Source organism: Talpa europaea (assembly GCF_964194135.1).
Source record: "Talpa europaea genome assembly, chromosome: 10".
Lineage (NCBI taxonomy): Eukaryota > Metazoa > Chordata > Mammalia > Eulipotyphla > Talpidae > Talpa > Talpa europaea.
This window is the reverse complement of record NC_140077.1, coordinates 65889973-65912455: the sequence shown is the minus strand read 5'-3', so window position 1 is coordinate 65912455 and position 22483 is coordinate 65889973. Positions and strand designations below refer to the sequence as shown.

Below are 22483 nucleotides of genomic sequence, written 5' to 3'. Positions count from 1 at the left end.
CCCTGGGCCAGCAGAAGGGGACCCTCTCTACTACCTTAACAGGGCCCTTCTGCCATAACAGTGGTTTCAGGCCAGGGCTTGAGGAGATACAGGGCTGGGCATGGGCATCCACAAAGCAGAAAACTCTGGCTTAAAAAAGTCACTGAGTAGGCCCCTGGCCCATTTCCTATGGAGTTCCTCAAGAAAGAGGTGGCATGTAGGGGCACTGAGAAAGCCCTGGTTGGTGAGGCATCCAGTATCACAGTAAGCTGTCAGTGAGGGGCCAAGCAGAGAAGACATTTTATAGTACTTAGCTAAGTAGCTGCCCAAAGCTTTGCTTTCCCAAAAACTAGGCATACAGCAGCCCAGGAAGATGTTTTTGTGGGCTCCCACTCAGAGACTGAAGCAAGGTTTCAAAAGGAGCAATTCTCCAGGTACTCCCCACCCCACAAGAGGCAGCCCTTGTTCCTGGAGGTACAGGTCTGTGTGTCCCACATGCGGTGCATGCTGATGACCACCCACTGTGTGACCAGAGTAAGTGCTGGTTCTTTCAGAAGGGATTCCAGGAGTTTCAAAAGGAGCAATTCTCCAGGTACTCCCCACCCCACAAGAGGCAGCCCTTGTTCCTGGAGGTACAGGTCTGTGTGTCCCACATGCAGTGCATGCTGATGACCACCCACTGTGTGACCAGAGTAAGTGCTGGTTCTTTCAGAAGGGATTCCAGGAGTTTAATGAAATTAGCTTTCTCAAAAATGGCTCATTGTGGCACTGACAGCAGCCTAGGGACAGACATTTCTGGGGAAAAATTGTTGGCCCCAAGTTTCTTCAGGAGCCCTGCTCAGATCTGAAGCCCAAGCAGAAGCCTGGCTTGAGGAGGACCATGGCTGAGGAGAAGCAGGATATCAGGGACACTCGTGACAACCTGGACGGAGCCGAGCCCTGCAGCAGGACCACCTGAGTCCTCTGTGGAGCTCCACGGGAACCCAGTCAGCTCCTGCCCCTCCCAACTTACCCTCAGGACAAGAGAGAAACAAGTGCATCCAGAAACTTGCTCCGATCCTCTGCTTTCAGTTCAATTACTGAAGTAATGAAAGAAAAACATCTGTGAGACGGGAGGAGCAGGGACGGAGTGAGGGAGCGATGAGAAAAACAAGTCAAGCATATTAACTTCCTCTCCCCAACTGTCTAAGAGGAACAAGACTCCAGCACATTCCAAAATGTACAAGATTCCTTAATGGCTTGGAATATCCTGGACTTAGAGGTTACATTTTTCTGTCTCTCTGTACTTAATCCTCAGAAATTCTTGGCTGCTGTTGGCAAGGCTGGAGCTGTGGTCTGTGGGGAGGACCCTCTGGGCAGCCAGGGCAGTCAGCAGAGAGCACCCAGGGACTCAGAACACCACAGACCTGGGTCAGAGACTGGCCTTCCCACCCTGCTGGCAGAGCCCTGCCCCCTAAGCCTCTGATTCAGCAGGAGGCCAGTATCTCAGCTTCCATGTCCTCTTCTATAGGAGAGACCATAATGCAATTGCCCATGTCTCTGGAGGGCCCACAGGCTCAGGCAGACACACTGGAGATCATCAGACAGAGCAAAACTGGGCTGGCTGGTTCTGAGAGTAGCTCACCCCTTAGGCAATGGCTCCAGGTACCCCAGGCGCAGCCCAAAAGCATCCTCCAAATCCACCCGACACCCCACTTTCCACCTTCCAGCTTTCCACCCACAGGGAAAGCCAAGCAGTTCCTGGTCCCCAAATCCTCCCTTTGTGGAACAGGCTGGACATTCTGCAGGTCAGCTGCCAATCTTTCCTGTGTGGTAGGCAGGAAACAGGGAGCATGGCTGCTATTGGGCCCATCCAACCTAAAGCTGCAGTGTGGGCCCAGAGTGAAAAACCTAGCTCTAGATACCCGAACAAATTATGAAATAAATGGGGGTATCCACTGACAGTGACTTGTCACCATTAAAGAATCAGTGGTGGTGATGTGAGACAGTCCTTTCTGAGAGGTGGCAAAGTATATCCCTCCTAATAAGCTCAATGTTGAAGCTCTAACTCCTTGCAACTTAGCATCTAACTACATGGAGATGGAGCCTTTAAGGAATTATGGTTAAATGAAGTCATTAGGGTGGGTAACCTAATCGGACTGGTGTCCTTATAAAGGAGATTTGGACATAAACACAGTAGGCAAAGAGGATGACAGAGGATGACCATGGGTGGACACAGTGAGAAGGTGGCTGACTACAGCCAGGGTGAAAGACCGCAGGAGAAACCAACCAGGGTTGGTTCCAGGACAATGAGAAGGCTGCCAGCTAGAAGCTCCAGTGATGCCAGCTTCTCTGGTTCCAAGATCAGATGACCGTGAAGGGGGCTCCTGGGCAGGACACTCTTACCTGAGAGGTCAAAATGGTTGTGCAGTGTCCTGGAATTAGTGCCTTCTGCTGCCTTCTCAAACGCCCGCCCAAAAAAGCTGTGGACACACGAGAGGCAATGGGAGACCCTTCTCACACCCCCAGGATATAAGAATTAGTGCAGACTCCACCCTGGCCACTGCCTCGACCAGTGGTTGACACCCTCTGAGGTCTTACTCCACTCACTGACCATCACCATCTTATGTTGCTACTCTCTACCTGCTCCAGCTGAGCGCTTCTCAGTTCAGGCTGGGTGCATCCTTTGCCTTCTCAGGGCTTCAAGCCAATGGTGCTGACTGCAGTCTCCCAGTACACAGCCCTGTGCTGTCACCTGGGGTGGGGGGGGGGGTGGTCTCAGCTGAGACCTGGACTCATACAGCATGGCAGGACTGGATGGAACTTCCAGGGTTGGGTGTGGAGTGCAGCTGCTATGTGGCATGGTAAGGGCAGCAGGGAGGGAGAACCCAGGGATGCAGCCCAGCCTGAGTTGCCAAGAGGACCAAGTCCAGCAAAAAGTCAGAACTACCCTCTGAGAGTGCAGAACCTCCACTGGCAAGGGCTGCCAGTGGAGGGAATGTTGTGGGGAAGGGAGAACAGGAGTGTCATGGAGGACAGAGGGATATATATACTTTGAAACTTCATGGAAAGTCACAGGAGACTGATCAATCAGAGCTGATTGCTGACCAGCAAAGCACAGTGACGGACAACCAGTGAAGAGACCACCATAATGGCCCCTGAGGGCAGTGTTTGCTGGCACCTTGGAAACTCCAGCATGACTATGAATCTGAGACCACAGCAGAGTTTTGGAAAGCAGTGTGTCAACATGAAAGCACTTATCTCAAACAAAGTCTATTATCTGTCCCAACTTACTGCTAAGTGGTCTTTGCAGACCCAGAAGTTCCAAGCTCAAGACAGCTGAATCAGGATTGATCCAGACTCAAGACCAGTGTCCTCACTAGCAGAGACCAAGGGGAGCTAATTAGAAACACCCAGGGGCGCAGGACTCTGGGTGATCCTCAGCCCCTCTGCTGCCCCAGTAGAGCCCATGGAGTTAGTCATTTTGGGGTGCCAGGTGGCAGCGTCCTGTTGCCTGCCATCACTCATCATCTGACCAAGGATGCCCCTTAGGATATGCTAGAAAGCATAGGCCTGACTCCACCTAGGAGGCAAGCACCTAAGGACAGTGACAGGGAGCCGGTGGGATGGGCCACACGTTTCCCTGGCTGTGCAGAGTGTGGTAAGGGCAGGAAGAACCCAGGAGTTCCATGGGCCCTACCTGCTGGTGACAACTGACCTGGATGTAGTAAGCAAGAAGAAACACAACACTGTGACAGGAGAGGGCAAGGGCAAAGTCCCTCACAACTTGCTGCCCAAACCAGGGAGGTACGGGGACTCTGCTTGGGCACGGCCATGTGCTCTGGGCATATCCCATGCACCTCAGTGGACTGTCCTCAGCTCTTATGGCTGAACTTTTTTTTTTTTTAATTTATTTTTTATTTATACAATAGCTGGGGTACAGGCCAGAGGCGCAGGAGGGTGAGAGGATTCACCAGAGACAGAGGAGGAGCAGAACAGGCAGACAGACCGAAAGCACTGGGTGCAGGTGCGACAGAGGAGCAGCGGGTGCGACAGGAGAGGTCTGCCGCACCATGTGGGAATCTCCCTGGCTGGCTGGGAATTGAACCTGAGTGGCTGAACTTTTAAAGGTGTTTGGCACATCTCTCAATTTGGGTTTCAGCAAACAGTAAACCTGACAAATGGGGGTGGCACAGGGATAGATTTTGAAGCCCCAAAGGTTAACATGAGGCCCCAAGAAGACAGTGGATGCTTGTCCATGATGGCTTCAAAGACAATGCACACACAGTTGATCTCTTGGGACCCTGCAAGTGAAGCTTAATTTCTGGGATGGCTGGCCTGAAACTCCTGATTATTGCTTATTTCTCGGAAGAGAGTTTAGTCCCAGGGAGTACTGGGGTTCTTGCCCAAGGTCACACAGAACCAGGGCACCAGGTTATACCCCACTGCAGGTGTCACACATCATCAGCTGATCTGACTTGGTCTGCCCAGGGAAGCCAGACATCCTGGCCTGGGAAGATTTGGTCAGCTCGAGCATAGGGTGAGACAGAGAACAGCAAGTGCACCACCATTCCTCTGCTCTCCTCCAGCTATGTTATAATGGGGTGGGGCTACTAACAGGTCTCAAGTTAATTTATAGCAAAACCCATTACCTGTAGCCCAAGGACGGAGGCCTCCATCTGCTGGTTTCTGTGGTGCACTTTCAGAACAAGGCCCTGACAACCTCTTTCAGGATTGAGACATGACCCACAGGGAAAGTAGTGGGGGGTAGTTCCAGACCAGTCTCACCATACACTGGCCACTCTCATCCACCAATGCTTGGTACCTCACATGGCTATGGCCTGGGCCCATCCCAGGTGTCCTGCTCAGTGTAAATGCTGGAGGCTGACTAATGACTGCCTTTGCTGATTTCATCACTCATTTAGGAAAGCAAACTAAAAGCATTCAGAAGTCTACAATCAAGGAGAAAAACAGGTTCGGTGGCTAACCTGCAGCCTGTGAATTTAAGCTTTCTTGTGCTTTGTAGTAGAAAAGCTTTGCAGCTTGAAGGCAAACACCACCCCAAGCAGCAGGACCAATGATACACAAGGGCCCCGTAGCCCCAGGACAAGCAAAAGGTGACTCACTTCTTTCTGTCTGAGCTGTCAGTCTCTGGGGGAATGCCCACCATGGTCACCGTGCCCTGCTCCACACTTAGCGGGGCGGCCATCACCAGAGGCAGCAGCTTACAACGCCGGTTCTTTGTCTGTGAAGGCAAAGTGCACCCTTAGGCAGGGCCCCACATAGTGTGAGTGCACCACTCAGTGTCCACATGCCTCAACAGCACCAGCTGCTCATTCCCCCAAAGGCTCCAGGGGGCCCCTCTCACTGGAAGAGAAGTTCAAATCCTCATGCTGCTGCCCTTAGGGCCCTAATAACTTGTCCCCTAGGTTTCACTTGTACCAAAGCCCACCCCCAATGTCCCAGGCTGTTACCTATCTCCCTAAGGTCCTGATGTAATTGTGACCTCCTTCAGAAAGCCCTCGCCCACCAGCTCCCTCCCTCACACTGCTTTACCTTCTCTAGGCATGTGCCACTCTCTGATGCTACAAGTACCCACCCCTCCATCTGTTCTCACTAGTCTGAGTACTCCATTATGAAGCCTCACTTCACTATTTACCCTGGCACTATACCCTACAACAAAGGTGACCAACTGTTTTGATTTGTCTAGGACAGAGGTTTACAGGATACAAAGAATACAAAGGTTTGTCATCCTACATTATAGCCTGGCAGATGGTGGCAGGTGGTTGCTTAATAAATGTCTGACTAAAGAATGGAGCCTGTGAAGCGGGTATTTGTTCAACTGTTTTGTAGAGAAAATGAGGCTCAAGGTCAAATAATTGGCCTTGAGATGGCTGAGATTAAAAGCCAGCCTACAGGACTTCAGAGCTCATGTTTTGTCCTTAGTTCATCTTTGGTATTACTTGATCACCTTTACCTAACATTCAGATAATGATGCTATCTCCTGTTAAATGTTTTGTTTAAGGTAGCTCCTGGCATAAACCCTTATCCTGGAAGAAGAATAAGATTCTCTTTCATTAGTCCATGTGTGGTTCTTGTTAGTTCACTTTTTTTAAATAAGTATAGTATGTGGCACTTTTAAAAGAGAAAAGTAAATAGTTTTGTATATGTGCTCTTTAATTGTGACTCATGATCTTCCAGGTAAATGATGCTCTTCTACTAGTGAAACCTAGTGTGAAATTATAAATTCTCTATCATCTGTTTGTTCTGGCTTAACTTGTTGGAGTTTAGTAAATTATGACTCCTAAATACTTGAGAGCCAGGGCAAAAATGATCTTCTCTAGATTTTTTTTTGGTGAAATGCATTATTCATTCCAATAACTTCTACCTTTTCTGGACTTTTCATAACTGTTGACCCTTTTACATTTTAAATTGTGTTGAACAGGATGAAAATCATTGGTACTCATTATTTGCTTTGTTTGAAGTCAGATCAAAATGATTGAAGAAGCTTTATTTTTACAGTGAAAATTCAGTTTTTATGCTTGAGCTAGTTCAATGAGCTGTGTATACTGGAACTCCTCCAGCTTCATGCCTCCCATTTTTGTAGCAGTATGTGATGAGCCCTGAAAAGTGGGGAGGGGAACGTATGTTTGTGTATATATCTTATAAATATACATGAAACTGTCATTTCCACTCCATGTCAATAAGTGATATTTCATCTGTGTGGTAATAATAATGGTAATGGGCCTTGTAAGTTTTTGGACCATTCATGAATAATAATAAACATGTATTGCTGACCTGGGGAGAGAAAAAGACTTTCATGGTTGAAATGTGCAGGGTTATCCCTATCATGTTCACACTCAGGAACATGATACAAGCAGGCAAGGGACTTCTGCCTAAGTGTGAGCTGATTTAGTGGGTATCCTGGGCCAAACACAAAAACAGAGCCACACACAGAAAAGGGAAAGTCAGCCCTAAAAATAAAGTTTTGCTGGGAAGCAAGTTCATGCTCCAACCAATGTTGTCTTTCCCTGATTTGCCATAGCTGAACATAAGTCCCTTATCCATCTTCATGTGCTCCATTAGGCTCCTCCCTAATCACCTTAAGTGAGTAATGAAATCAGAACTTGTGGGAACCACAAAGTTCCTAGGGATCAGCTGAGGAATACACAGCTCAGATAAAGTAAGGGATTCACCCAGGCCCTGCAGCTAGTGAAAGGCTACATGTAGTCAAGTTTCTAATACCCAGCCCAAGTTCCTGACTTCTGACACCCACCACCCGTCTCCTCACCGAACACACAAAGGACTTGAGCAGGTGTCTGCTGAGCAGGCTTAAGGATGCTGGCTTGGAGAACAGCATGACATCTGGGGCGCCCTGATGGGGGGAAGGAGACAATCAGAGGGAGCTACTAACAGGCATGCCCTGGTGTCCATGTCAGAGAAAAAGAAGGCTGACCTCCATGAGGGAGCAGTAGAGGAAGGGTCCCTGGGAAATAACAAGGTTGGTGCAGAGGCAACTGGCGATTGTTTGCTGTGTGGCTCGCAGCTGTTTCTTAGCGAGTTCCAGGCCATGGTACAGCTTGTCCAGATTACTCCTGTAACAGACACAACACAGTAGACACATGACTTTAGCTGAGTCACAAACACAAACGTCTCTGGATCACGAAGGTATGTGCAAAACTCTCCCTTCAGAATTTCCTTTCACGTGAAGGAATTAAAAAAAATGTATAAATTCACAGCGATGAACATGAGAGAAGGGAAGCTTTGGTGCTGGTGTCAGTAAAAAAAACAAAGACAAGGATCTCAAGAAATGTTGGCTCTGGGCCTCCCCTGGTGGCGCAGTGGTTGAGTGCTGAGCTGCGAAGCTGCCCATAGCCTCTGCAGCACCGGTTCTATCCCCGGCCGCCAGCGGTGAGGGTCCCACATGGCACAACAGACCTCTCCTGCTGCACCCACTGCTCCCCTCAGCAGTGTATTTTGTCAGTCTGCCTGTTCTGCTCCCCGCTCTGGCTCTGGTGAATTCTCTCATCCTCCCGTGCTTCTGACTGTATCCAGTGCTTATATAAATAAATAAATCTTTAAAAAACAAACAAACAAAAATACTGGTAACACTTAAAAAAATAAAAATAATAATAATAAATAAAGAAATGTTGGCTCTAACCCAGGGGTACAGTCTAAGTGGTGGTGACAGAGGGCAGCAGGTGAGCAGGTGTAGAGATCTGAGGGCCCAGACTAGAGTCAGGAAACAAAGCCTCTGGTTCTAATTGACAAGACGCTCAGGGAATACCTCCTTGAAGGAAGCTGGGAAAACAACTGGATATGATAAAGAGGCAATTAAGAGCTCCAGGAAATATAGTGATTCTGAAATATTTTATTAGCAGAATGAAGTAACACTACTTATTGAGAAAACTTGCATTCTAGTCTCAAGCCCAAGAATAAGTGTAATTAACCTTGAAGATGTAAAAGTATAGATTTTAGAAACTGAGAAGCATGGGAGAGGGAAAAAGCAGGGATGCTAATTTCCTTTTCTTACAAAGTAGGGAGACTAGAGACACTGGTAAAAGAACAGATTTAAGAATGTTACAGTTACAAAGGCACTAAAAATAGTGACAGAGCTGCACAAATGTGGGGAAAAAAGGTTCTTTTGTCATAGCAGGAACTCAGTAGACAATGTCTAAAACTGATTCATCAATTCTGAGATGAGGGCCGCAGCAGTTTAGGTTTTGGATTTCCCCAGATTTCCAGGTAAAAATAGAGCAACTAGGTTACAAAACCAAGAACCTAAGACATACATTTATAATACAATCAGAGAATAATGGAATATGACAGACCCCAATATATAAGGAAATGGAAATAGACTACCAATAGGTGACAAGAGTGGATATTGTTGGCCTCAGCAGGGGAGGGAGCAGAGAAACCGTGAGACACAAAATGATTAGCCACAACTGATGTTTTCCCCACCCAAGAGTGCAAGAAGGTCATGGTAAGAAATAGGGTGCAAGAGCTGTCTAACCCCTGGGAGTCCCACCTGACTGGCCATAGCTCTTTTCCATATTGTGTCTGGCACTGAGGAGAAACCAGTAAGATATACAAATGAGCAAGATAGGAATAATATAGAAAATGAAAGAGAAGGTACAGATAAGAACACACTGGGACTATAGTAGATATTCTAGTCAGGGCAATCAGGCAAGTTAATTAAATAGAAGGCAGTTAGGTTGGAAAGAAAGATGTAAAATCATCTCTATTTGCAGATAATACAATTGTACAAAGAAAACCCTATGGAAACCACCTAAAACTATTAGAGGTAATAAAACAAGTTCAGCAATGTTGTTGGATACAAGATCAATATGCAAAAATCAACAGTATTTCTATGTAAGTAGCAATGAACAAACCAAAAATGAAGTTAGGAAAACAAGTCCATTTACAATAGCATCAGAAAGAATAAACACTTAGAAATAAATTTAACAAAAGTTTATTTTCTGAAAATTACAAAACATTGTTGAAAGATATTAAAGAGGATCTAAGCAAATGGAAAAACATACCATGTTCATGGACTGGAAGACAAATTTTGTTAAGATAGCAATACTTTCCCAATTTGATGTATAGATTCAAAGCAATCTGACTCTTATGCGGAAATTGACATAGTGATTTAAAATTCATATGAAAATTTAAGGAACTGAAAATATCCAAAAATGGCAACAGTGACAGTAATCCAAACAGTGGTATAGGCAAAAAGATACACAGAATTGAGAGTCTAGAAATAAATTCTCACATTTATGGTCAATTGATTTCAGCATGAGTGGCAAAATAATTCAATGAGAGAAAGGAGTCTTTTTAACAAATGGTGATGGAATAACATCATCTTCACATACAAAGACCTGTTGAACAACTTCCTAATACCACACATAGAAACCTCATCAAATACCTAGGAATTAATTTAACCAAAGAGGCAAAAGACATACAATAAAACTACAAGATCACGACATAAGGTGGTATAAAGACATGCCATGCTCATAGGTGGGTAGAATATAGTCAAAACGATAATTCTACCAAAAGCAATATATAAATTTAACATGATCCAAACAATAAAACACCAACAGTATTCCTCAAAGACATTGACCAGAAAAGATTAAAATTTATATGCAGTCATAAAAGACGTCACATAGCAAAAGCAATCAAGAAAAAAGAAAAGAAAAGAAAGAAAGAAACCAAGGCAACTGTAATTAAAACAATATGGTATTGGATCAAGGGAACAGAATCAAAAGACCACTTATATAGCAATATTAATTTATGATAAAGGAGTCACAACCATGCAATGGGGAAAGGACAGTCTCTTATATAGTGCTAGGAAAATTGTAAAAGAATGAAGTTGGATCACTTTCTAACTCCATGCACAAAAGTAAATTCCAAATGGAATGAAGACAAAGACAGAAGACCTACATAAATCACAGAGAAGAAAACATTGGTGATTCACCACTTTTAAAGGAGATGCAGGTCAAAACCGCAATAGGATATCATCTCACACACCTGAGAATAGTGCACATTAAAAAGACCTCCAACAACAAATGCAGGAGAGGATACTGGGCAAGAAAACCCTATCACACTGTTGGTGGGAATGTAAACTGGGTACAGCCATTTTGTAATGTTATCTGAATTACAAAATAACTTAAATAACTAAAGATAAAACTGCCATGTGACCTAACAATCCCACTCTAAGAGGATGAAACCAATCATGCAAACATGAAACTATCAACTCAAAAAAAATTATATGCTCTGCAATGTTTACTGTAGCACTATTTACAGTAGCTAGGACATTGGAAACAACCTAAGTGCCCACTAGGACTGGATAGAATATGTGGTCGATTCACATATCCACTATGGAATACTATTCAGCCTTAAGAAAAGATGAATTGTTATATTTACAGGAAAACAGAAGGAGTTCAAGGGAAATATGTGTAGTAAAGCAAGTCAGAATAACAAACTCAGATATTGACCATTTTTATAGCACATGCGTCAACAAAGCAAAATACATATTAAAAACTAGCAGATAGGGCCTCCTCGTTGGTGCAGCGGTTGAGCACTGGGTTGCGAAGCTGCCTGTGGCCTCTGCGGCGCCGGTTCCATCCCCGGCTGCTCCCCGGCCACCGGAGGAGGGTCCCACAAGGCGCGCAGACCTCTCCTGCCACCCGCTGCTCCCCTCAGCAGTGTACTTCAGTCCTTCTGCCCGCTCTGCTCCCCGCTCTGGCTCTGGTGAATTCTCTCACCCTCCCGCGCTTCTGACTGTATCCAGTGCTTGCACAAATAAAAAAAAAAAAAAAAAAAAAAAAAAACAAAACTAGCAGACACTAATAAATGAAGTGAGGCTTCTGAGGTTAAGAAGAAAGGAGGAGAGAGGGTCAAAGGAGCATAAGGCGGGGGGTGGGGAAAACAGTGCAAATCAAACAAGAAAAAACAATTTCCTACTAGTAGTGATTTAGCACCTTATCACTCCATTCATACACACATACAAGTATACACATACTTACAAATATCTTTCCACAATAAAAAAAATTAACCTTGGGCTTCCCTGGTGGCGCAAGGGGTTAAGACACAGACTGTGAAGCTGTCTGCAGCCTCTGCAGCGCGAGTTCAATCCCCGGCTGGCCAGGGAGCAACCCACATGGCACAGCAGACCTCTCCTGACTTGCCCTCTGCTCCCTTCAGCAGTGTACTTCAGTTGCTCTGCCTGTTCTGTTTCCCGCTCTGTCTCTGGTGAATCCTCTCACCCCCCACACCTCTGGCCTGTACCCCAGCTCTTGTATGCATAAAATAAAAAAAAAATCTTTAAAAAAAAATTAACCTCAAATGAATCACATACCTAATTTAAAGCCTAAAGCTGTAAAACTCGTATAGAAAATATAGTATAAATCTTCATGACCTTAGATTAGGCAGTGGTTTCTTACAGATAACACTGAAAGTATAAGAAACAAAATTAAAAAAAGACAGCTTGGACATCATCAAAATCAAAAACTTTTGTGCTTCAAAGAAAATCAAGAATGAAAAGACACTTATATTTAGAAAATATAAAAGAATTCTTACAACGCAGTAATAAAAAGCCCAGTTTAAAGATGAACAAAGGACTTGAATAGACAATTCTTCAAAGAATGGCCAAAAAGTGCATGAAAAGGTGCTTAATATCATTAACCATCAAGGAATACAGATCAAAACCATAATCAGGGGCCTCTCTGGTGGCGCAGGGGTTAAAGACACAGTGCTGTCAGGCTATCATACCCCCACTGCAACATGAGTTTGACCCCTGGCCAGGGAGATAACCCACATGTGGCACAGCAGACCTCTCCTGTCTCACCCGCTGCTCCCCTCAGCAGTGTATTTCAGTAGACCTGCCTGCTCTGCTCCCCATTCTGACTCTGGTGAATCCTCTCACCCCCCCCACCCCCCCCCACATCTGGCCTACACCCCAGTTCTTGCATACATAAACAAATAGATCTTTAAAACAAAACAAAGCAGGGCCTCCCCGGTGGCACAGCGGTTGGGCGCTGTGTTGCAAAGCTGCCAGCAGCCTCTGCAGCGCCGGTTCGATCCCCTGCCACCGGTGAGTGTCCCACATGGCGCACAGACCTCTCCTGCCACCCGCTGCTCCCCTCAGCAGTGTACTTCGTCATTCTGCCTGCTCTGCTCTCCCCTCTGGCTCTGGTGAATTCTCTCACCCTCCCGTGCTTCTGACTGTACCCAGTGCTTGTATAAATAAATAAATAAATAAATACATAAATCTTTAAAAAAAATAAAATAAAGCAGAAAAACAAAACCATAATCAGATACCACTTCACACCCATTAGGGGAGTTATAATAAAAAAGACAGTAACAATCACTAATGAAATGTGGAGAAATTCAAACTCTTTGGTTTGACAACTGCTGGGGATCTAATATGGAGGAGTTATTTTGGAGAACAGTCTGGCAGTTACTCAAAAGATTAAAGAGTTACCATGTGACCTAGCATTAATTACCTTTCTAGGAATACACCCAAGAGAAAAATGTATGGATTTACATTCATGGCAGCATTAATTGTAATAGTCAAAGAGTAGAAACATCCATCAATAGATGAATAGGCAAATAAAATGTCTTATATCCCAGAATGAACATTGTTTGCAATAAAAAGGAAGAAAATCTGACATACTACAATTTGGGTGACCCTTGAAACATTTATTCTAAGTCAAAGAAGCCAGTCAGGAAGAAGAGAGAGGAAGGGGCGGAGCAACATGGCGGCGAGGAGACGCTGCGAGTAAGATCTCCCATTAAAAAAAGTTAATAGGGAGGAAAAGCGGCAGGTCCCAGTGAGAACTGGGACACGGAAGATAAACGGACGACTCCAGCAAACTGCCCGAAGAAGAAAGTTGCCATAAAAGAGGACGAGAAGGGAGGGAAGCGCAGAACCCTGCTCCCCTCCCCCCGCCCACAGAGGCGGCACTCTCCGACCGGCAGAGACAAGGGAAACAACAAACCAAAACGCCCAACAAGAAAAACGGATGCAGCAAGCGGGACTGTGAGTGGAAAGGAACTATTTCAGCCACCACACCCCGTGAACGGGAGCTGAGGCGAACCCTGCAGGATCCACCGCGGAGGTGAGCTCCACGCGCAATTAAAGAGAGCCCCGCCCACCAGGAGGAGACCAGCACCAGCACACAGCCCCGGCCGCCCGGTAAGCTTGCGCGAAAGCGGCGCTCGGATTGCAGCTGCCCAGGCCCCTGCGCCTGCGACCTAGGCTTGCGGGGAGACAGCGGAGGCCCTCCCTGAGTGAGCAGGAACAAGGTGCCCAGGCAGGGGAGCGGGATTCAAAAGGCGCCATTCCCGCGCCACTGATCTGGGCTACAGCCCGCGTCCTGGAACTGAGGGCTTTGGAACTGAGACCCGGGGCACGAAATTAGGGGCGTGGGTTCCCCACGACGGTGGGGCACAAGGCAGACACAGCACCCCAAAGCCGTTGAGGTGTACCCTACCATCCCCGCTCTGCTCCCTGTCCCACAGGGTGGAAAATCAGCTCCCCAAGGGCTCTAGGAGAGATCTCTGGTGCCACCTAGCGACTTGACCCCAGCACAGGCTACTGAAGGAGCTAGTGGCCAGCTGGGGAGTTAGCCCACACCGGGCCCCTTCTGAACAAGTAGTCTGAGCCCACAGGGAGAGCGAGCACCCACAGCCGGGGCAGACCAGGCGCGCAGAAGAGTGTGCCTGAGACCAGAAGCGCAGGGAGTGTGTCCCACATCACCATTTTAGAACAAGGACATTTCTTCAGTAAAAACTACCTGCAGAAGGCTTCCTCAGGAGCCAGAGGTGAGCGGGGGAAGTTCGCCCACGCCAGACCCCCTCTGGCCTGCAGTCCAAGCCCAGAGGGGAGCAGGAACCCACCGCCGGGGCAGACCAGGCGCACAGGGGAGTGTGTCCCCACATCGGCATTTTAGAACAGGGACCTTTCTCCAGTAAAGGCTGCTTGAAACTGACAGATGACTCCTGGAAGAACCAGAGGGGAACAGAGAAGCCCACCCAAGATGCCGGCAAGTCCCAACAACACAGTGTCCCAACGCATACGGCAAATTAGAAAACAGACAGTAGGGAGGAGAAGAACCACACGCAACCTAGCAACTCTCCAGAGAAAAAGCACACCACAAAAAGAAAGCCAGCCCCCAGATTGCAACGACAATAACTTGGAAGAATTTCTGAGCCTTCCAGAAAGAGAATTTAAAATTGCCGTGATTAAAAAACTGACAGAAGTCATAAAGGAAAACAATGATAAGGGAAAAATAATCAACGATCAGAAGAATGCAATTGAGTCCCTAGAGAGGGAAAACAATGGTCAGAAGAAAGAAATTGAGTCCCTAAAGAGGGAAGTAAAAGAAATGCAGGAGATCAAAGAATTAATGGAAGAACTAAAGAATTCTGGGAAAAGCAATGAAAGCAGAATAGATGAAATGGAAGAACGAATAAGTAATCTTGAAGACACAGAAATAAAAAGAACCAAAACAGAAAAGGAAAGAGAAGTACGAAGGAAAAAGAACGAAGAAAGACTTCGGGAACTATCTGACTCCATGAGGAAAGGAAATATAAGAGTTATAGGAATACCAGAAGGAGAGGAGAGAGATGTAGGAACAGAGAAAATATTCAAAGAGATAATTGAAGAGAACTTCCCAAATGTGAAGAAGGAGCTGAAAATTGATATACAAGAAGCAAGAAGAACACCAAACTTCCACGACGAAAGGAAAAATACAGCAAGACACATAATAGTAAAGCTCCCAAGAATCCAGGACAAGGAAAAAATAATGAAGCTGGCAAGAGGGAAGAAACAGATAACATTCAAAGGAAAACCAATCAGGCTGACATCAGACTTCTCCGAAGAAACACTACGGGCAAGGAGAGAGTGGAGGGACATAGTCAACAGACTCCAAGAAAACAGATGCCAACCAAGAATACTCTATCCCGCAAAGCTCTCCTTCCTCTTTGAAGAAAGAATATGGACCTTCCCAGACAAACAGAAACTCCGGAATTTCATTGCAACTAAACCCCCACTCCAAAAAATACTACAAGGAGTCCTAAAGCCAGAACCTCAGAGCGACGAATAACAATGAAAGAAGGCCAAAAAAAAAAAAAGTTATTAAAAGAATAAATAAATAAAATCAAAGGAAAGACAAACACAATGGCAAATACAGATGTTAACATATCAATATTAACTCTAAATGTAAATGGACTAAACTCTTCAATAAAAAGACACAGAGTTGCAGCCTGGATTAAGAAACAAAACCCAACCTTTTGCTGTCTCCAGGAAACACATTTAGCTACAAAAGATAAAAATAGGCTCAAAGTTAAAGGATGGAAAACAATCCTACAAGCAAATGGACCAAAAAAGAAAGCAGGAACAGCTATACTTATATCAGATAAAACAGATTTCAAACTCAAAAAGATAAAAAGAGACCCCAATGGTCACTACATTATGATCAAGGGGACAATACTTCAAGAAGAAATAACACTCATTAACATATACTCACCAAACGAAGGAGCACCAAAATATATCAGACAACTGTTGTCCTCTATGAAAACAGACATCAGAGAAAACACATACGTAGTGGGAGACTTCAACACACCACTATCAACAATGGATAGATCAACAAGACAAAAAATAAGTAAAGAAACCAAAGCTCTAAATAAAGACCTAGAGCAATTGGGCTTAACAGACATCTATAGAACACTAAACCCCAAAAAAATGGAGTACACATTTCTCTCAAGCGCACACGGATCATTCTCCAGGATCGATCACATACTGGGGCACAAGACAAACATCAACAGATACACCAAGATTGAAATCATATCAACCATCTTTTCTGACCATGAAGGCATCAAACTAGAAATAAACCATAAAAAGAAGGCAAGGAACTTTCCTACCTCATGGAGATTAAAAACCACACTACTGGAAGACCATTGGACTAAGGAGGAGATCAAAGAAGAAATTAAAAAATTTTTTGAATTGAACGACAAGGAGGACACCAATATCCTAAATGTATGGGATGCAGCAAAAGCAGTAATAAGAGGAAAATATATAGCAATAGAAGCTCACATCAAGAAACAAGAAAGAACGCAAAGAAACAACCTAATCTCGAAGCTCAAAGATCTAGAAAAAGAACAACAAAAAAACCCCAAAACCAGTAGAAGAAAAGAAATAATAAAAACCAAAGCAGAAATAAATGAAATTGAAACTAAAAAAACAATCCAAAAGATCAATGAAACCAAGAGCTGGTTCTTTGAAAAAATCAATAAAATAGACAAACCCCTAGCCAGGCTCACAAAGGAAAAAAGGGAGAAAGCACAAATAAACAGGATCATCAATGAAAGAGGAGAAATCACAACGGACACAGCAGAAATCAAAAGAATAATCAGTAACTACTATGAACAGTTATATGGAAACAAGTTTAACAATCTAGAGGAGATGGACAAATTCCTACAACTCTACAATCACCCAAAGCTAGATAAAGAAGAAATAGAACACCTAAACAGACCAATTACAATTAGCGAAATTGAAATGGTAATCAAAAACCTCCCCAAAAACAAAAGCCCAGGACCTGATGGATTTACAAATGAATTCTACCAAACATTCAGAGACGAATTAGTGCCTATCCTTCACAAACTCTTCCAAAAAATTGAGAAGGAAGGGACAATACCAAACACGTTCTATGAAGCCAACATTACACTAATACCAAAACCGAACAAGGACAACACAAAAAAGGAAAACTACAGGCCAATCTCCCTAATGAACACTGATGCAAAAATCCTGAATAAAATTTTAGCTATCAGAATCCAACAATGTATCCATAAGATAATTCACCACGACCAAGTTGGATTCATTCCAGGGGCACAAGGATGGTTTAACATCCGAAAATCAATCAACGTTATCCAACACATCAACAAAAAGAAATATAAAAACCATATGATAATATCAATAGATGCTGAGAAAGCTTTCGACAAAGTGCAACACCCATTCATGATAAAAGCCCTTGAAATTCTTGGGATACAAGGAACATACCTCAACATCATAAAGGCCATCTATGACAAGCCAACAGCCAGTATCATTCTCAATGGTGAAAAGCTGAAAGCAATTCCATTAAGATCTGGAACAAGACAAGGATGTCCACTCTCACCATTGCTTTTCAATATAATACTGGAAGTCCTAGCCAGGGCAATAAGACAAGAGAAAGACATCCAAGGAATCCAAATAGGAAAAGAAGAAGTCAAACTATCACTATTTGCAGACGATATGATATTATACATAGAGAACCCCAAAAACTCCACAGAAAAGCTAATTCAACTCATCAATCAGTTCAGTAAAGTGGCAGGATACAAAATCAACACGCAAAAGTCAGTAGCCTTCCTATACACAAACAATAAATCTGAAGAAGAAGAAATCAAAAAGACCATCCCTTTTGTTATTGAAACAAAAAAAATCAAATATTTGGGAATAAATCTAACAAAAGAGGTAAAGGACCTATACAAAGAAAACTATAAAACACTGTTAAAAGAAATAGAAGAAGACACAAAGAAATGGAGAGACATCCCCTGCTCATGGATTGGAAGAATAAACATTATTAAAATGGCCATCCTTCCAAAAGCAATATACAGATTCAATGCTATTCCAATCAAAATTTCAATGTCATTCTTCAAAGAAATAGAACAATTATTGATGAAATTCATATGGAATCACAAAAAACCCCGAATAGCCAAAGCTCTCCTGAAAAAAAAAGAAGGGAATGGAGGCATCAGACTCCCAGACTTCAAACTATACTACAAAGCCATAATCATCAAAACCGCATGGTATTGGAACAAGAACAGACATACAGACCAATGGAATCGAATAGAAAATCCAGAAATAAACCCACAGGTTTATGGTCAACTAATCTTTGACAAAGGAGCAAAGACTATGCATTGGAGCAAAGAAAGTTTGTTCAATAAATGGTGCTGGGAAAACTGGGTCGCTACATGCAAAAGAATGAAGCTTGACCACCACCTCACACCATACACAAAAATCAACTCAAAATGGATTAAAGAACTAGACATAAGACCTGAAACCATAAAATATATAGAAGGAAATATAGGCGAAACACTACGTGATTTGCACATCAAAGACATCTTTACAGACACATCACCCAAAGCAGTGATAGTGAAGGCAAAGATAAACAGCTGGGACTATATCAAATTAAAGAGCTTTTGCACAGCAAAAGAGACAATAACAAAAACAAAGAGAAACCCCACCAACTGGGAGAACATTTTTGCACCCAACACTAATGATAAAGGACTGATCACAAAAATCTGCAAAGAGCTGATGAGTCTCAACAACAACAAAGAAAATAATCCAGTCAAAAAATGGGCAGAAGAGCTTAAAAGAAACTTCTCTGAAGAGGAAATGCAAATGGCCAACAGGCATATGAAAAAATGTTCAACATCACTTGTCATCAGGGAAATGCAAATCAAAACTACCATGAGATACCATCTTACACCAGTGAGAATGGCACATATTAAAAAAACTAGCAACAACAAATGTTGGCGAGGGTGTGGAGAAAAAGGAACTCTTCTGCACTGTTGGTGGGAGTGCAAACTGGTCCAACCACTGTGGAAAGCTGTGTGGAGATTTCTGGACCTACTAAGCATAGAGCTTCCATATGACCCAGCAATTCCACTCCTAGGTATTTACCCAAAGGACACAGAAACATCAATTCCAAAGAACACCTGCACCCCTATGTTTATAGCAGCACTGTTTACAATAGCTAAGCTTTGGAAACAACCCAAATGCCCAAAAATAGATGACTGGATCAAGAAGATGTGGTACATATATACCATGGAATATTACTCAGCATTCAAAAAAGATAAACACATGCAATTTGCTGCAACATGGATGGCGCTGGAAGGGATCATGCTCAGCGAAATAAGCCAAAAAGAAAAAGAAAAATACCGGATGGTCTCACTCATAGCAGGAATCTAGAAAACTTAAATAAGGGACCAGGAAAATGAATAACTATAAGAAAGTGAAAATCAAAATCAACAAAAAACTATGAACCAGAGACACTTTTAGGGGGGTGGGGGCGGGAGGGGAGGGATTGGGGTCAGAATGGGGGGCTGCAATTGTATGGGGAATATAACAATAAAATTTTATAAAAAAAAAAAAAAAAAGAAGCCAGTCATAAAAGACCACATATTGATGATTCCACTGATAGGAGAATTCCAGAATAGCAAGCGTAGAGAGACAGAAAGTAGTTAAGTGGTGGCCTGGTGCTGGGAGGACTGAAAGATTTCAGAGGTAAAGGCTAAGGGGAACAGGGTTTCTTTTGGGGGCAACAAACTGTTCAAAACTGGATAGTTGCAATGATTGCAAAACTGTGTCAATATAATAAAATCCAGTGAATTGCACACTTTAAATGGGTGAATTATGTGATATATGAACTTCAGAGCTTTAAGAGGTTAAAACCAAAACTTTAAAATTAAAGTTTTTAAACAGTAGAGAGCTATTTTAAAAGGTGTGCTAAGGAAGCTAAGAAAAAGCATGCCAATGGGGCTCCCTTGTGGCGCAAGGGGTTAAGTCTCAGCCACTGCAGCATCAATTTGATCCCCAGATGAGCCACATATGGCGCAGCAGACCTGTCCTGTCTTGCCCGCAGCTCCCCTCAGCAGTGTATTTCAGTCAGTCTGCCTATTCTGTTCCCCACTCTGTCTCTGGTGAATTCTCTCATCCCCCACACCTCTGGCCTGTACCCTAGCTCTTGTATGCATAAATAAGTAAAACTTTTTTTTTAAGAAAAAAAGGGTGCCCAGGGCCTCCCCAGTGGTGCAGTGGTTGAGCGCTGGGCTACGAAGCTACCCGTAGCCTCTGCAGCACCGGTTCGATCCCCAGCCGCCTGCGAGGGTCCCACATGGCTCGCAGACCTCTCCTGCCGTGCCCGCTGCTCCCCTCAGCAGTGTACCTCATCATTCTGCCTGTTCTGTTCCCCGCTCTGGCTCTGGTAAATTCTCTCATCCACCCACGCTTCTGACTGTACCCAGTGCTTGTATAAATAAATAAATCTTTAAAAAAAACATAAAAAAAAAGGGTGCCCAGAAAGCAGGCCCCTGCATTTTTAAACACTGCATAAAAGCAACAGAATTGGCAATTTTATGAAGTTAGGAAAGGTGTCTCCTTCCTAAAATGTCAGGCAAACTAAACCCACAAAAAACACAGCAACAATTACTAAGGTCAAATCCCCTCAAAGTTACTATTAAAAAAAAAGATTAAGGAGCAGACAGCATCCCTCTGGAAAATGAAATTACCCTAGAAAAACATGACCCATGATTTTCTATTTCAAAGTAAGCAAATTTTTAAAAATATATCTCAGAAACTAAGAAAGGATTAGAATACAGGAAAAATATACAGAAAATATAATATAGAAATGAGAAATTAAACTAAAAGGAATATAAGAATGAATAAACAAGCCTGCCTTCTGAGGCACAGGAAATGCTTAAAAAAAAAAAAAAAAAAAGGTAAAAAAATCCAAGGTGAAAGAAGAGGTAAAAATAGAATCAAGAAGGGGGCCCTCCCTGGTGATGGAAGGGGTTGAGACGCAGTCTGTGAAGCTGACCGCAGACTCTGCAGCAGGAGTTCGATCCCTGGTCAGGGAGCAACACACATGGTACAGCAGACCTCTCCTGACTTGCCCGCTCTCCCCTTAGCAGTATATTTCAGTCAATCTGCCTATTCTGTCCCCCACTCTGTCTCTGGTGCGTCCTCTCACCCCCCTGCACCTCTGGCCTGTACCTCCATTCTTGTATGCATAAATAAATAAATCTTAAAAAAAAAAATCAAGAAAAAAGTGACATGTACTAAAGAACAGGAAATGTGTTGGATGTACTCCTGGTCTGGTGAACCGTGATTCCAATTTGAACTCAAGCAGGTTCTGCAGAGCATGGTCCTTCCCACACCCTTAGACCTGCCTCTCTGGCAGTGTGAGGCTGAGGACCAAAGGTGGTCTGGGAGGAGGGAGACCCACAGCTCTGTCGATTACCTACCTGGAGAGAGAGTCCAGAGCCTGTATGAAGTTATTCATCCCTGAGTCATCCTTCTCAGGGCTTTCCATCAGCGACATGGTAGCAAAGACCACATCGCTGGCCAAGAACTTATGCTTGAACCCAAAATGAATGCTGAAAGTCTGCACACGCATATCCTTCATCCTGCATTGGAAGGAAGCAATGCAGCTGTCACTTGGCATGCATGTGGGAGTGTCCTCAAGATGTGAGTGAGCTCTCACCACCACGCCAGGCCAGCAGATGGGCAGTTGTCTCTCCTCAGCCCACAAGCATTCACTGCATGGTCATTCTGGTCAGAGAATGAAGGGGTTCAAACCAGTGCCTGTCCGCCCAAAGCTGCTTAGATGACCAGGGCAAAGCACTAAATAGGTGTCAGCTAGAATGCGCATGTGGGCCTCTCCAAGCTTCAGGATTCCAGCTGCAGGGAGCAGGTAAACCAACGGCAGCTAGGCACATGTCCAGGATGCCAGAGGACCTAGTGTGGCAGAGGTTTGAAACTGGCCTCAGTAGGCTCTTCCCAACATTGTTTCATGTGTTTACAGAAGAGGAGCCTGGAGCGATGTCAAAGGTCTATATCTTGGTCCCAGGATTTAAGAATTCCAGATCTTTTGGGCACTTAAAGTTCTATTTTTAGCCCAAAGAGAACTCAAAACTTCAGGAATGGCCAGACTCAGGTCATGCTCATTTATTTATGCATTCTTATTTTATGAATTATTTTAGGAAGGTGGTTAAAGCTGAAACTTAAGCCAAAAAAATATGTTTACCCAAATTTATTCGCAGACTCTTCAATCATCTCTCGCAAATTCTCCTTCAAGGCGATGTCCATGGACTGAAACTTCTGCTTCACCTGTTTCAGAGGGAGACTGGAAAGACAGCAAGTGCTGGTAATGAGAGCAAACTGCCTTCAAATCAGGATTGCTGAAATGACGACAGCGTGGGAAAA

At 44.1% G+C, this 22483-nt stretch overlaps 1 protein-coding gene across 7 annotated transcripts in view; it reads right to left on the bottom strand.

The window, feature by feature from the left end:
• Positions 1-993: 993 nt before the first annotated feature.
• CDC45 (cell division cycle 45) overlaps positions 994-22483 on the bottom strand; it is a gene marked incomplete at both ends in the record, with an annotated part of 42664 nt that continues 21174 nt past the window's right edge. For all 7 annotated transcript variants that reach the window (XM_084246311.1, XM_084246314.1, XM_084246317.1 and 4 more), the window contains 7 exons: positions 994-1058; positions 2365-2441; positions 5085-5203; positions 7250-7333; positions 7415-7553; positions 21523-21684; positions 22305-22403. In XM_084246311.1, coding sequence (XP_084102437.1) covers positions 994-1058; positions 2365-2441; positions 5085-5203; positions 7250-7333; positions 7415-7553; positions 21523-21684; positions 22305-22403 — 745 coding nt within the window. The remainder of the gene's footprint in view (positions 1059-2364; positions 2442-5084; positions 5204-7249; positions 7334-7414; positions 7554-21522; positions 21685-22304; positions 22404-22483) is intronic.